The sequence below is a fragment of the Macaca nemestrina genome, chromosome 10, assembly GCF_043159975.1.
Source record: "Macaca nemestrina isolate mMacNem1 chromosome 10, mMacNem.hap1, whole genome shotgun sequence".
Classification (NCBI taxonomy): domain Eukaryota; kingdom Metazoa; phylum Chordata; class Mammalia; order Primates; family Cercopithecidae; genus Macaca; species Macaca nemestrina.
This window is the reverse complement of record NC_092134.1, coordinates 26,451,551-26,465,548: the sequence shown is the minus strand read 5'-3', so window position 1 is coordinate 26,465,548 and position 13,998 is coordinate 26,451,551. Positions and strand designations below refer to the sequence as shown.

Genomic DNA, 13,998 nt, shown 5'->3' with positions numbered 1-13,998 from the left:
ACTGATGTGTAGAGGGAGGCTGTAACAAAGCAAAAAAGCTCAATATGAGATAATTTGGAAAGGAATATAGCTAAAGAGGAAAATTTGATAAGAATAGTATGAAAGAAAACGCAGAGCAGGTTAGCAGATCTTAAGTGCCAAACTGAGGACTTTGACATTTTACCTGATAATAATGTGTAACAGATAACCTGTACTGAACATTTATCACTTGCCAGGCACTGCCCTATTTGTTGTACATGCATGATCTCATTTAATTCTTGCAGTAAATGAGGTCCAGAGACAAGTAACTTGCCAAGGCCACAATTGTTCAGAAGAAGAGCCAAGATTTGAATATAAACAATTTAAATTCAGAACTTCTGCTCTTAATTACCACACTGATTTGGTTTTAGAGTCCATGGTAGATTGAACAAATTTCAAGCCCAGGATCAGTGACCTTAAACAAGTAATGTGCCTCCCACCTTTGGCAGTTTTTCACATTTTAGTTCAGAAAAGTGATGTGACAATAGAAAATGACATCTCATTCCTGTCCCTGCTGCCCTTACACATCTTTAGCACATGGCAGCGAAGGAGAAGTCAAGGTAACGTGCTAATGGCTTTCAAGTCTGCCTGCTTTTCTGTGTTCGTCTGGTCAGGTATTCTCAGTTAACCCTTGACCCCAACGTCCAAATTATATCAGTCCATTGTTAATCATAGTTCAGTGGTCCTCACATTGTGGATTCTGGACCAGCAGTAGCATCAACTAGGAATTGTTAAAAGTCCCATTTCTGGACCCTCATCCCAGACCTACTGAATCAGAAACTCGAGGGATGAGGTGCAACTGTCTGTTTTTTAAAAGTCCTTTAGGTGATTATGATGCATGATGAAGTTTGAGAACCACTGTTAAAGTCCACTATAGGATTTCAGTTCAGGGGCAAACTACTAAAAAGTTTTTGGCAATCCTTGAGGGGTAGATGTGGTGGCAGGGCATACCATGCTGAAGGAACAGTGGAGGAAAGACTCAGGATGTATCATGGTCAGGGACTGGGGGTCAATTTGGAACATCTGAAGAAGAAACTGTGTGTGTTTGCGTTGTGTGTATCAGACAACAGTAGGAAAGGGGAAACTAGGCCCATTTCAGCAACATTCTGTGGGCAGCAGGGAGGTATGAAAGGTGTTTGAGGAGAGCAGAGCATGTGTTAGGAAGAGTAAAATCAACTTAAATAGTTACAGCACAGAAAAGTACTGATAGGGCAAAATAAAGGGGAAATACAAGAGTACCTTTGAAACACGGAAGTAGTACACAAACTCAACAGATAGAAGAACTATAAAGAATGCTGCCTAGTCAACCACTTTTATTTGTTCCTGATAATATTCCTTAAATAGAAATTACTGTATTGAGTAAAGCATTAAGTATGTTGATTAAATATCACTTTCATTGTTTTTTATGTTTTTGGTTCTAAAAATTGTAATTTGAAAAAAGAGAGTCATTGTCCAAAAAGTGGTATTACTTTTCAAGAGATATAGCAAAAAACTGTGCAACAGTCACCATGTGAGGTAAGTCTGTAGTGAGAAATGGTATGTTCAAGAACAACTGTGATTAAAAACTGTGCAAAAAAATCTTGTCTTTGCTTGCTAGATGATCTTCTACAAGCTTTTAGATGAGGCAGTTTTTAACTAAAAATTTTGTAGGCATCTTTAATCTCTTTCATGTCCCAGAGTTTCTCAGTCCATTTGGTTTATGTATAGCCCTGGCTATTCCAATTTGTCTTCGGGCTCTGCTGTTTTTCTTTCTTGAGTCTGAAGTTATTAGGAAGAAAAGTGCCATAGTGTCCATAGGTTTTCTTTTTACTTTTATTGTTGCTGTTATTTTTAGTTTAGAATGGAAGAAAGATATTTGTGTGCTGTTAGACATGTAGAACTCCGAATTCACAAATGTAATATTTTATAATACCTTATTACATGTTTCCCAACTTAAGGAGGAAGGCAGATATTTCCTTCTTGAATGAAATTGTGTGGAAGCAAAGGTGATCTGACTCCACCCCCAGGAATATACCACATATGAAGTAGTATGTAGAATGTATTTTTTTGTCTTGAATGTGAAAGGTCTAAATATGGAGAAAATTTTCCCTGTTCTGTATACTTTTAATAATGGGCACATTATACTTTCTGCTATCCCAAAACTACATTCAAAAAAAGTACTTTAAAAATGATATTAAAATATTAAAAGAAAGTCCTTTCTAATTATCAGGTATGGTAAGGATATAATTGACAATGTTATGAAATTTTTTTTTGGCTTATCAGGTAAAGTTCCTTTCCACATCTATTTAAAGAACGTAATACAATCATCCCTCTGTATCGTGCAGTCTGCATCTATGGATTTAATCAATTGTAGATTGAAAATACTCAAGGAAAAAAAGGATAGTTGTGTCTGTATTGAACATGTACAGACAAACTTTTCTGTCATTTTTCCTTAAATAATACAACCATTTACATAGCATTTACATTGTATTAGATATTATAAATAATCTAGTGATGACTGAACATATACAGGAAGAAGTGCATAGGTTATATGCAAATACTATGCCTTTTTTTTTTTTTGAGACAGTCTCGCTCTGTTGCCAGGCTGGAGTGCAGTGGCACGATCTTGGCTCACTGCAACCTCCGACTCCCTAGTTCAAGTGATTCTCCTGCCTCAGCCTCCTGAGTAGCTGGGATTACAGGCACGTGCCACCATGCCCAGCTAATTTTTTGTATTTTTAGTAGAGACAGGGTTTCACCATGTTAAGCAAGATGGTCTCAATCTCCTGACCTCGTGATCCGCCTTCCTCAGCCTCCCAAAGTGCCGGGATTACAGGCATGAGCCACTGTGCCCATCCTTCTATACCATTTTATATAAGATACTTGAGTATCTGTGGATTTTATTATCTGCAGAGGGTTCTGGAATCAATCCCACACAGATACCAAGGGATGACTACATTTTAAATGGGCATTTTTGTAGCTGATGACTATGTGCACATAGCCTAGGTTTCCTGACAAGATTATAATGTGACCCACAGGCAGCCTCTTTTTATTAAAGAGTTAAGTCTGATGATAGATGAATAGAAATTTTGTAAAATCTTATATTGGTAGTAGTAGTTGTTGTTTTTATAAGATGTAAGGGAGTACAGAAACGTTCAGCAATGGAGTAGTTATAGCTGCTTGCCTCACATGTAAGGGTAAGCTTGAGAGACCCAGACCTGCAGTTCGTAGAGAAGAAAGCTGACATTGAATTTTGAGGGAATGGTCAGTGATCCTTAAATCTGGCAATGGTATTAAAAAAAACCTCTTTAGGAAATAAAGATATTTGGGTTCATTCTAGAATTGTTTTTGAGATATTGATAGCAAGGTTTGGAACCAGAACTACTACATATATTTGTACGATCTGTGCCCTACGGCAAGAGAACAAAAGAAAGCTAAAATTCTGTACACAATCTGAGCTTCCCAAGCTATGTGTGCTTTTTAATAATTTGCCCACCCAATGGGAACCTTTTTCTGTAGTTTGTATACTAGGAGGAGTCACCTTTTTGCAATTGGCTCAAGGCTTAATATATGCTAATTCAACTGTATTTGGAACCTAACACTTGGAATAATTTTTTATCAATTTGTCAGCAAAAGTTCTTCTCTGGGGTTGTTTGATGATTAAATATTATTAGATCTTAGCTAAAGGGGGTTCTAGGGTTTCTGAAACATGGGACTGCTGCTAAAGAACTATAAATTCAGAAGCAATAGCGCAACTAAAACTCAGCAGAAATGCATACTTCTTTAAATCTTTTTGCAAGAGCCTGTACTCTGGACAAATAGGAACCAATTCTTGAGGCGTTAATCTTTATTTCTGGGAAGGGAACAGCTATGATTCAAACTGATTGTCTTCCATCCTGATGGTGACCTTATATTTCAGTCTCTAACATTCCGTGATTTAAAAAATAATAAAAACCTTTTCTATCTGGATTTTTAACTGTTGTTAAATACATTGGCAGAGAAACATTCTGTGTTAAGTCATTTGAGCCAAATAATGATTTTTGCATACTCTTCTTGTTTTTCAGAAACTCTGTGAAGGCATATTTAAAGTCCTTATAAAGGACATCCCAACAACATGTCAAGTGTCGTGCCTGGAAGTACTCCGCATTCTCTCTAGAGACAAAAAGGTTTTAGTTCCTGTAACAACTAAGGAAAATATGCAGATACTGCTGCGACTAGCCAAACTAAATGAGTTAGATGATTCTTTGGAGAAAGTATCAGAGTTCCCAGTTATTGTGGAGTCATTAAAATGTCTGTGTAATATAGTGTTCAACAGTCAGATGGCACAGCAGCTCAGCCTGGAACTTAATCTTGCTGCAAAGCTCTGTAATCTCCTGAGAAAGTGCAAGGACCGGAAATTTATCAATGACATTAAGTGCTTTGACTTGCGCTTGCTCTTCCTTCTGTCACTTTTGCACACCGACATCAGGTCACAATTGCGCTATGAGCTCCAGGGACTACCGCTGCTAACCCAGATCTTGGAAAGTGCCTTTAGCATCAAGTGGACCGATGAGTATGAATCGGCCATAGACCATAATGGACCTCCTCTCTCACCTCAGGAGACGGACTGTGCCATTGAGGCCCTCAAAGCTCTCTTCAATGTGACAGTAGACAGTTGGAAGGTGCATAAAGAGGTAAGGCAGAGAAGGCTATTTTTATCTACCTGAAATTTAATTGGTCTGGGGCATCCCTAGAGTTTCCTGCAAGAGAAGAATACAAGTTGGGAAATGGAAAAAGTTCCCACTTCTCCCATTAAGCAATTGTATTACCCAGGATGTACTTCTTAACCATTGTAAGTCTTATTCTTTCCATTTGTGTGATAACACCTATCAGAATAGGTATAAAAATGGACTACTATTTTGTAAGTTGCCAAATATAGTTTTCTGAGTTGCATTATTGTCTCTTTTTAAGAGTGCCTCTTTCAGGAATAAGGTTTAAATGATAAGATTTGAGGGGAAGCAAAACAATGTGGTTGATAAAGCTATAGGCATTTTCAGTGGCTGCCATCTTAAAGGAAAGTTAAGACAGATCAAGCCAGTTGAAGTTGATCAATCAGAATTAGTGTCTGCTCAGGAGAGTAGAAGATGCTCTGTGTATGCCTATCGTCCCAGTCTCCAGGGGGTTTCTCTATAGTGTTAGATAACTACCAGAGGTATAGGACCACAACTAGATATCTGTGCTCATATATAAGTTCTAGAAAACAAGCTGATTATGCCAGAGTGTGGGGAAGGTTATTTTAAACCACCTGACTTATTTCTAAACAAAGATCTTTCTTCACTGTGGCTTGGACCCTTCAGCAACCCAAAGTGAGGCAGATTTGATAGTTTACATTTGAGTACCTATAAGAACAATATGCTAAATAGGAAACTTAGTTTAAGGAAGTCAACAAATTAAGTGAAGTAGACATAAACTTTTTTCCCTCCTTCTGGAAGCATAACATGTCACATTTACTCTCTTTTTAGCTTTAAATAACTGTTGAAATTCAGCCCCTGCTGTAAAAAGAGAGAGATTTTGATGCCAGAGCAAATTGTCTTTTTTGACAATTGACTTTTAAGATTTAGGCTAACATTCGAAACACTTCTCACCCATGAGTAAAGATCTGTTTTTGCCAGCAGCCTACTTTAAAGGGATTATCTCAGTGCAGTGCTATAGTGGGAATATGCAGACATCTGAGTTTTAAAGCGCAAATAGGTCTGTATTTTGAAACTAAATATTTGAATATCAGTCCTAACAGCTGTTCTAGATGACTGTAGTATGGTCAGTTTTTCCTTGGACTTGGCAAGAAAAGATGTGGAAAGCCCACATGCTCCATTTATGCATTGAAACCAAATATTTGGAAGTATTTAAAATGTTATGTTTCTATGCTTATTTGGTACCTTCTATGGTTATTTTTCTTACGCTGTTTGTTTTGGGGTTTTTAAGTTCTCCATTTGAGACTTTAAACTCCTGAGACTGTTGGTTTGCCATTGTTAGAGCCCCCTGTTATTTAAATTATACCCAAAATAGTAGCTCACACTGTTCAGATTCCTGACAAAAAAGAGTGTAAAATTCAGTGAGTACACATCAGTATATGTATGAAATGGATGACAGGTAATAAATATCAGTATATTGAGATTATCCCTCATTAGTGTACTTCAGTTATAAGTAATATCGGAGCTAGAAGAAGCTTTAGAAAATGTTGAAGTAGCAAATACTCATTCTGTGTTATAGAATATTTAATCTCCAAAAGATACATGAAAAGGATCCGTAATCCTGGAGCGGGTATCTCTGACCTAGTACCCGTTGTGAGTCAGTTGATATAGCCATCATAAAATATATACATTTAATGTGACTCTGGGCTATTACTGAAGTGCTCAGAAATTTAAATACTATTGAACATAAGATTCTTGCCAAACCAATTAGATAAGAATGTCTTCATGAGTTTCCAGAGTCAACTTTTAGCAGACATTTAGTCATTCATTCATCCAATCAGTCTGTCAGTCAGTGAATATTTATGGTCAATTGCTAGACATTATGCCGAGCATTGTGTAATATTTTTGCAAACAATAGGCATTGTCTTTGCCTTCATGAAACTTCAGTTTTTTTAGGTGAGAGAGGTAATAAATCAGTAAACACATATATAATTCAAATTCTCTTAAGTGCTAGGAGAGAAAGAGCGCATTGATTGAGAATACTTAGTAAGAAAAATTTTCTGAAGGTGTCTCCTGAGATCTGAAAAGAGAACGATTTAGCCATTTGAAAAACCGGGGGATAAAAAATTGGGGGATGAACATTTTGTGGAAGTTAAACAGTGTATGAAAGACAGAGACCAAAGCATAGGGTACTTTCTAGTGAGGGACCCACAACGTGGCATAAAGAAAGTCTGTCACCAGAGTGCAAAGAAACTTGCTACTTAAGAGCCCATTTACCTGGATTTTAATAGCTCCTTGATTGTCAGACAAAAGACAGTTTACTTCGATTGGGCAAGCCCCTAAAGAATTGCCAGAATTTTAAAACAGTGACTGAAATAAAAGGATATGGAAAACTTGTGGTACAGAAGAATCCAACTTTTAAAATAAACGTTATTTTCCTTTTTATGAAAATAATATATGCTCATTGTATAATATCGAGGAAAAAGGCATATAAGCAATTAGAAAATACAAATTACCTGTAAACTCACCACTCAAAAGATAAGCACTTTTTATTCTTTTTTCTTTTTTTTTTTTTTTTGAGACAGTCTTGCTCTGTCACCCAGGCTGGCGTGCAGTGGCACAATCTTAGCTCACTGCAACCTCTGGCTCCCGAGTTCAAGCAATTCTCCTGCCTCAGCCTCCAGAGTAACTGGGATTACAGGCATGCGCCACCACGCCTGGCTAATTTTGCATTTTTGGTTGAGATGGCGTTTTACCGTGTTGGCCAGGCTGGTCTTGAACTCCTCACCTCATGATCCACCCGCCTCGGCCTCCCAAAGTGCTAGGATTACAGGCGTGAGCCACTGCGCCAGGCCTCTTTTATTTTAGCTAAAGAAATAGGGTCTTGTCTGTTGCCTAGGCTGGAATGCAGTGGTGTGATCATAGCTCACTGCAGCCTCAAACTCTTGTGCTCAAGCTGTCCTCCCTAGTAGCTGGGACTATAAGTGCAGGCCACCACACTCAGCTAATTATTTTTTATTTATTTATTTATTTTTGAGATGGAGTCTTGCTCTCTCGCCCGGGCTGGAGTGCCGTGGTACGATCTCGGCTCACTGCAAGCTCCGCCTCCCGGGTTCACGCCATTCTCCTGCTTCAGCCTCCCAAGTAGCTGGGACTACAGGTGCCTGCCACCACGCCCTAAGTTTTTTGTATTTTTAGTAGAGATGGAGTGTCACTGTGTTGATGATCTCGATCTCCTGACCTTGTGGTCCGCCTGCCTCGGCCTCCCAAAGTGCTGAGATTACAGGCGTGAGCCACGGCACCCGACCTATGTTTTAGTCTTTTAAGACATGGGTCTTGCTATGTTGTTCAGGCTGGTCTTGAACTCGTAGCCTCAAGAAATCCTCCTACCTCAGCCTCCCAAGTAGTTGGGATTACAGATGTAAGCTACTGCACCAAGCACTGTTTGCCTCTTTTGGTGTGTATCTTTCTTTTTTTTTTGAGATGGAGTTTCCCTCTTGTTGCCCAGGCTGGAGGGCAATGATGTAATCTTGGCTCACCACAACCTCTCCCTCCTGGGTCAAGTTATTTTCCTGCCTCAGCCTCCCGAGTACCTGGGATTACAGGCATGTGCCACCACCCCTGGCTAATTTTGTATTTTTAGTAGAGACGGGATTTCTCCATGTTGGTCAGGCTGGTCTCAAACTACCGACTTCAGTGATCCGCCCGCATCGGCCCCTCAAAGTGCTGGGATTACAGGTGTGAGCCACTGTGCCCGGCTGGAGTATATCTTTCTAACTATTCTTAATTGTATGGTAGATAAATATATATGTACATTTTTACAAAAATTCAGTCATTTAATAATCTTAGTCTTTTTTCTTCATAATAAAAGTTCACAAAGAGTAGGTTTTCGGCCGGGTGTGGTGGCTCACACTTGTAATCCCAGCATTTTGGGAGGCCGAGGCAGGCAGATCACAAGGTCAGGAGATCGAGACCATTCTGGCTAACATGGTGAAAACCCATCTCTACTAAAAATGCAAAAAATTAGCCGTGTGTGGTGGAGGGCGCCTGTAGTCCCAGCTACTTGGGAGGCTGAGGCAGGAGAGTGGCGTGAACCCTGGAGGTGGAGTTTGCAGTGAGCCAAGATCGCACCACTGCACCCCAGCCTGGGCGACAGAGCAAGACTCCGTCTCAAAAAAAAAAAAAAAAAAAAAAGAGTAGGTTTTCAACATGTGTTTCTTTAAGCCATAAGGTTTCTAGCAGTGGGCTCTGGGAGCAATTGGACAGTGTTCCAAGTTCCTCAGCCTCACTTTAGATACAGAGCACCAATTGTTCTTGCTATTGCTATTGCTTTTCTTTAAATATAGGTTGTAATTAAGATTTAATTTGGGGGATAAAATGGATTCCGCAACCCAAAAGAAATTTTTGACAACCACCTTCTAACTTCTTGTGAAATAATACGTACTTGTAAGTATAAAGAGGCCTATGAAAATGAAGAATATGGCTAGGTGCAGTGGTGGCTCAGGCCTGTAATCCTAGCACTTTGGGAGGCTGAGGCAGGAGCATGGCTTGAGCCCATGAGTTTTGAGACCAGCCTGGGCAACATAGTGAGACCTGATCTCTACAAAAAATAAAAAAAGATAAAAATTATCCAGGCATTGTGGCATGTGCCTATAGTCCTAGCTACTTGGGAGGCTGAGGTGGGAGGATCACTTGAGCCCAGAAGGTTAAGGCTGCATAGTTGTGCCACCACACTCCCGCCTGGGTAACAGTGTCTGTCTCTCAGGAAAAAAAAAAAGAGAGAAGTTTAAAAATAGATAAATATTTTAAATATATATATATCAGTATTTGATACTTAGGAGTATTCCTTCCTAAGGAAAGATATATCAACCTTTAACAAATCTCCCTTTTGAAGACAATTAAAAGATTGTTTGCAGTTGCTTGCCATTTTAAGTTCTAGTGATTTTTCTTATAAAATTTTTGTAGATACGTTCCTGACATTGGTGGGCCAGAGGGTTTCAAAGTTTCAAGGTGTTTTTATATATGTTGCCAAATTTACCTTCAGAAAAATATTGTTGGTTTATACCTTTTCAAACCCTGGACATTTCACTTTTTAAAATCTTTGCCTATTTCACAGCTTTACAGTTATAGAAAATGCAAACATTTGGTTTTAAACTGTTTTAGTTATTTTTATGACCACTTTCATTTACAGTTCACCAAAAATAGAAAATTAATGACTAGGTTTTTCTTGAGGTTTAGCAAATTAGTGCAATTTGTTCATTTTAGATTCATGCCTCAGTGTTAAATTCGTGCCTGCCTGCTGATGCCATCAGCAGATTAATTTGGAGTTTACTTTCCATTCGGTGGGAAATGTAGCTAGCCTTATTTCCACATGTAGAATCAGCCTCTGTCTCCCTTTCCTAAAGGTGTAGTGTGTTTTAAAAAGCCAGTTGATTTCTTTAGCAGGATACAAAGTCAGTTTTCGAAAAGTTAATTGAAATGGTCTTGTCTTCCTCCTGCTTTAACACTTTTCTAAATATCTCTGTTGATGGAAGAGAGCATGTTATTCTTGGGACTGTAAGGGATCCCTAGAATGAAGACCACATTCCCTTCTCCTGTGCTTCCAAGGTATCAGTGCAACGTAATAAGAAAGTACATACCAGCAGACACGTTAGAAACAGAGAACCCAGTGCACACAGAGAAGTACAAGTATCTGAGTAGTCAAAGGATACCATTTGAATGAGATAAAACAGTGAGTGTCCATAGAAGTTAATTAGGAATGTCACAAAAGGGGTTAGTTCCATGATTATTTTAGACACTTTGAAGGAAATATGCAGTAGTGGAATCTGTAATTAAGATGTGAAAGCTATATAAAGAGATCCCAAAGAATTTCCTGAGTTTTTTTCTCCGTTTTAATGTTACCTCATTTTGATTTTCACTATCATAACCAAGCCTGCTTGCTCTCTTTCTCTTCCTTTGCCCTTCATCCTTACGGACTTCTTTTCTCTCTCAGCCTTTGAAGGTGGTATCATTTCAGGAGGAGAGAATATTGATGCCCTGAAAATATCAAAACTAAATCAGGAAGCAATTAATAAACAGTTGTATAAGCTGTGTTTATATAATGTTTTATGAAAAGCAATTGCATTTCATTGCTGGCATCTTTGTGAGACAGGAGCATTAACCCCATTTGACAAATGACAGTGAAGATCAGAGAGTTTCAATTACTTGCAGAAAGTCACACAGTAGAATAACCAACAGTAGAAAATAGTGTTTACTTTGTTAAGACTTCTTAAATGATAGCATTTATCCAACAAATATTTATTGAGACATAAACTAATGGAATAGAATAAATAGAGTCGATACAGTCAACTGACTTACAGGTAACTTTGAAGTACAGTAGTGAAAGAATGGGCTTTTTAATAAACGGGGCTTTATCAGTTGTATGGCCACGTGGAAAAAATGAATTCGAATCCCTAGCTTACACCATATACAAAAAATTAATTTGAGATGGATAAGAGACCTAAATATACAAGGTAAATAATAAAGCTCACTAAAGAGTATCTTCATGACTTTATCTCATACAAATCAAACATTTCTTAAATAAGCAAAGATTTCTAAAACAGGACAAAATAAGGATCAAACCATAAAGGAAAGAAATGACAAATCGATTTTCATTAAAGTGAATTCATCAAAAGAAGCAAAAAGGCAAGACACCAGGAGGAGGATATGTGCAAGGACTCTCTTCAGAATACATTAAAAAGTCCTACAAACCCGTAAAAATAAAAATCAGACACCCCAATAGAAAAATAAGCAAAGGACTTGAACAGGAACTTCACAAAAGAGATATCTCAATGAGTAATAAACATACGAAAAGGTGTCCAACTTTATTAGTCACCAGAAAAATGCATGCTACAACCAAGAAATCACTACACATCCATGAGAATGACTAAAATTAAAAAGGCTGACTCTAACAAGTATTGATTGGTGCCCCCGTAGAGCAACTGGTGGCGTATAAATTGGTGTAAGTATTTGGAAACACTTAGCAGTACCTTGTAAAGCTTGACATGTGGATATAACCTGTGACTCAGCATCTCCTCTCTAGGGTGTATACCTGTAGATATCAAATGACATGTAAAAATTATGTTCACAACAACGCTTTTCAAGATAGCCCCAAGCTGGAAACAATCCAAGTGTCAATCAGGAGTAGAACAGATAAGTAAATTGTGGCATATTCATACGTTGGAATACTATATAGTAGTGCTTTCTTAACCTATCTGTAGGTGAAGGACCAGATTTTTTTCTCCAAAAATCTGTCAGAATGAAACTCTTGTGTAATACAATATTACACACAATGCCAAACTGCTCAAAAGTTTCTAAATGTTCACATATACCGTCTGTACTCCTGGTGTTGCAGACCAGTGATGAACAGGGTGGGGAGCAGCAGTGGAACACAAACATACTTCAGATAGCACTGCTCTCAAACAATGACAAAGAACAGACTGCAACTACACAGAGTAATGTGAATGAATCTCACAAACCAACACAAGAGTCTGTATTTTATGATTCTATACGTATAAAGTTCAGTAACAACCAAAATACCTGTGTGTGACATTAACAAGTTAGAATTACCTGTGAGGGACAGAAGATGGTCATTTGAAGGGGGTATGGAAAGAATTCTGAAATTCTTAATCTTGGCATTGCATGATTTTTATATTGGTTATATGGGTGTGCTTATTTTGTCAAAATTTAGCTCTACACTTATGATTTGTGCACGTTTCTGTTTGTATAGTATACATTAAAATTTATTGATGACCTATTAAACACACACCCTCTTTCCTCATTAAGGTAATAGATTAGTGGAGGAAACAAAGTATATGCAAGTAAACAAATGTGAAATTACAAATTATGATTTCATGAGAGAAAAAAGAGTCGTCTCAGAGAAGATACTTTAGCTGAGACCTGGAGTGCGCAAAGGAACCAGTGATGCAGAGCAGAGGCAAACAATACAGGGATTTTAGTAGTCGTTTTGAGTAGAGAAATAGAGCTAATTTAGTGGATTTAGAGTAAAAGAGGACATTGTAGACATAGGATACAACTTGGGAGCTGATGTTATCAAAACTGGAAAAGGTAGAACTAGGGTAAAAAGTAGAATTTTGCTTTGCAGCTGCAAATAATGGAAAGACCAAAATGGATAGATTTACGAAAGCCTGTCAACATCAGCATGAAAATAGATTATTGTCTAAAATAAAGGAAAATATAATATAAAAGGAAGTGTAATCCCTAGTTAATTTTTAAAACCAAGGGAAATATGATCTTATCAAGAGTTAAGTAATGAATGCATTTCACATGGCTATTTAACATATGAGAGAATTTTAATTCAGGCGTTTGAGATGGATAGTGAATGGGACAACATTCATTCCAACCCTGCCAGTCTTAGAGTCTGTCATTCCAGTAGTCCCTCTTTGTTTTTCCCCTTTCCCCCTACAATGATTTATCATTTGTTTCAGCTCTTATCAGTCTTGCCTTTTGTTCCCTTCCTCTGTTATCCTTCCCCCAACCTTCAAATGTTTTATTGAAAGTATTAAAGCACTTTCATGCTTATCATTTTCTTTAATCCTTTGTAACCCTGACAGAACCCTCCAGTATTTGGAGATTCATGTGGGGAAACTGAGGCTTGGAGAAACTATATGACTTGTCTGAAGTGACAACCTAGACTCCTGACCCCAAGTGCAGTGCCTTTATTTCCATTAGGCCACTGAGGCCCTCTTCTCATCCAACTCTATACATGATGATGTTATGTTTAAAATATTATTGTCCACATTATGAGTTGTGAAAGTGTGCCCTAATTGCTTGCTAGATTTTATGAGAGACATCTTCCTAGAAGGGTTATGTGAGTTCTATATATGAATATAAGATATATGTGTATAACTTATGAAAATATATCACTTCACATGGACTTGAAATCAATGATGTATTAAGAAGTTTTGGCCAGCCGCGGTGGCTCACACCTGTAATCCCAGCACATTGGGAGGTTGAGGCGTGTGGATCACCTGTGGTCAGGAGTTGAAGACCAGCCTGGCCAACATGGTGAAAAAACCCTGTCTCTACTAAAAATACAAAAAAAAAAAAAAAATTCGCCGGGTATGGTGGCGGGCACCTGTAATCCCAGCTACTCAGGAGGCTGAGCAGGAGAATCGCTTGAACCCAGGAGGCAGAGGTTGTGGTGAGCTGAGATCACACCATTGCACTCCAGCCTGGGCAACAAGAGTAAAACTCCATCTCAAAAAAAAAAAAAAAAAAAAGTTTTATAATTTTTTAGTATTTTTTGAGGTAGTTGGAGTCTGCCTGAAAT

At 38.2% G+C, this 13,998-nt stretch overlaps 1 protein-coding gene across 12 annotated transcripts in view; it reads left to right on the top strand.

Annotated features, from left to right (window-relative positions):
• LOC105497688 (RIC8 guanine nucleotide exchange factor B) overlaps positions 1-13,998 on the top strand; it is a 114,170-nt gene that overhangs the window by 37,957 nt on the left and 62,215 nt on the right. For all 12 annotated transcript variants that reach the window (XR_011608878.1, XR_011608879.1, XR_011608882.1 and 9 more), the window contains one exon: positions 4,062-4,670. Coding sequence is in view for 7 of the 12 variants with exons in the window: in XM_011768970.3 (XP_011767272.1) it covers positions 4,062-4,670 (609 nt within the window). In the remaining 5 variants the exon portion in view is untranslated. The remainder of the gene's footprint in view (positions 1-4,061; positions 4,671-13,998) is intronic.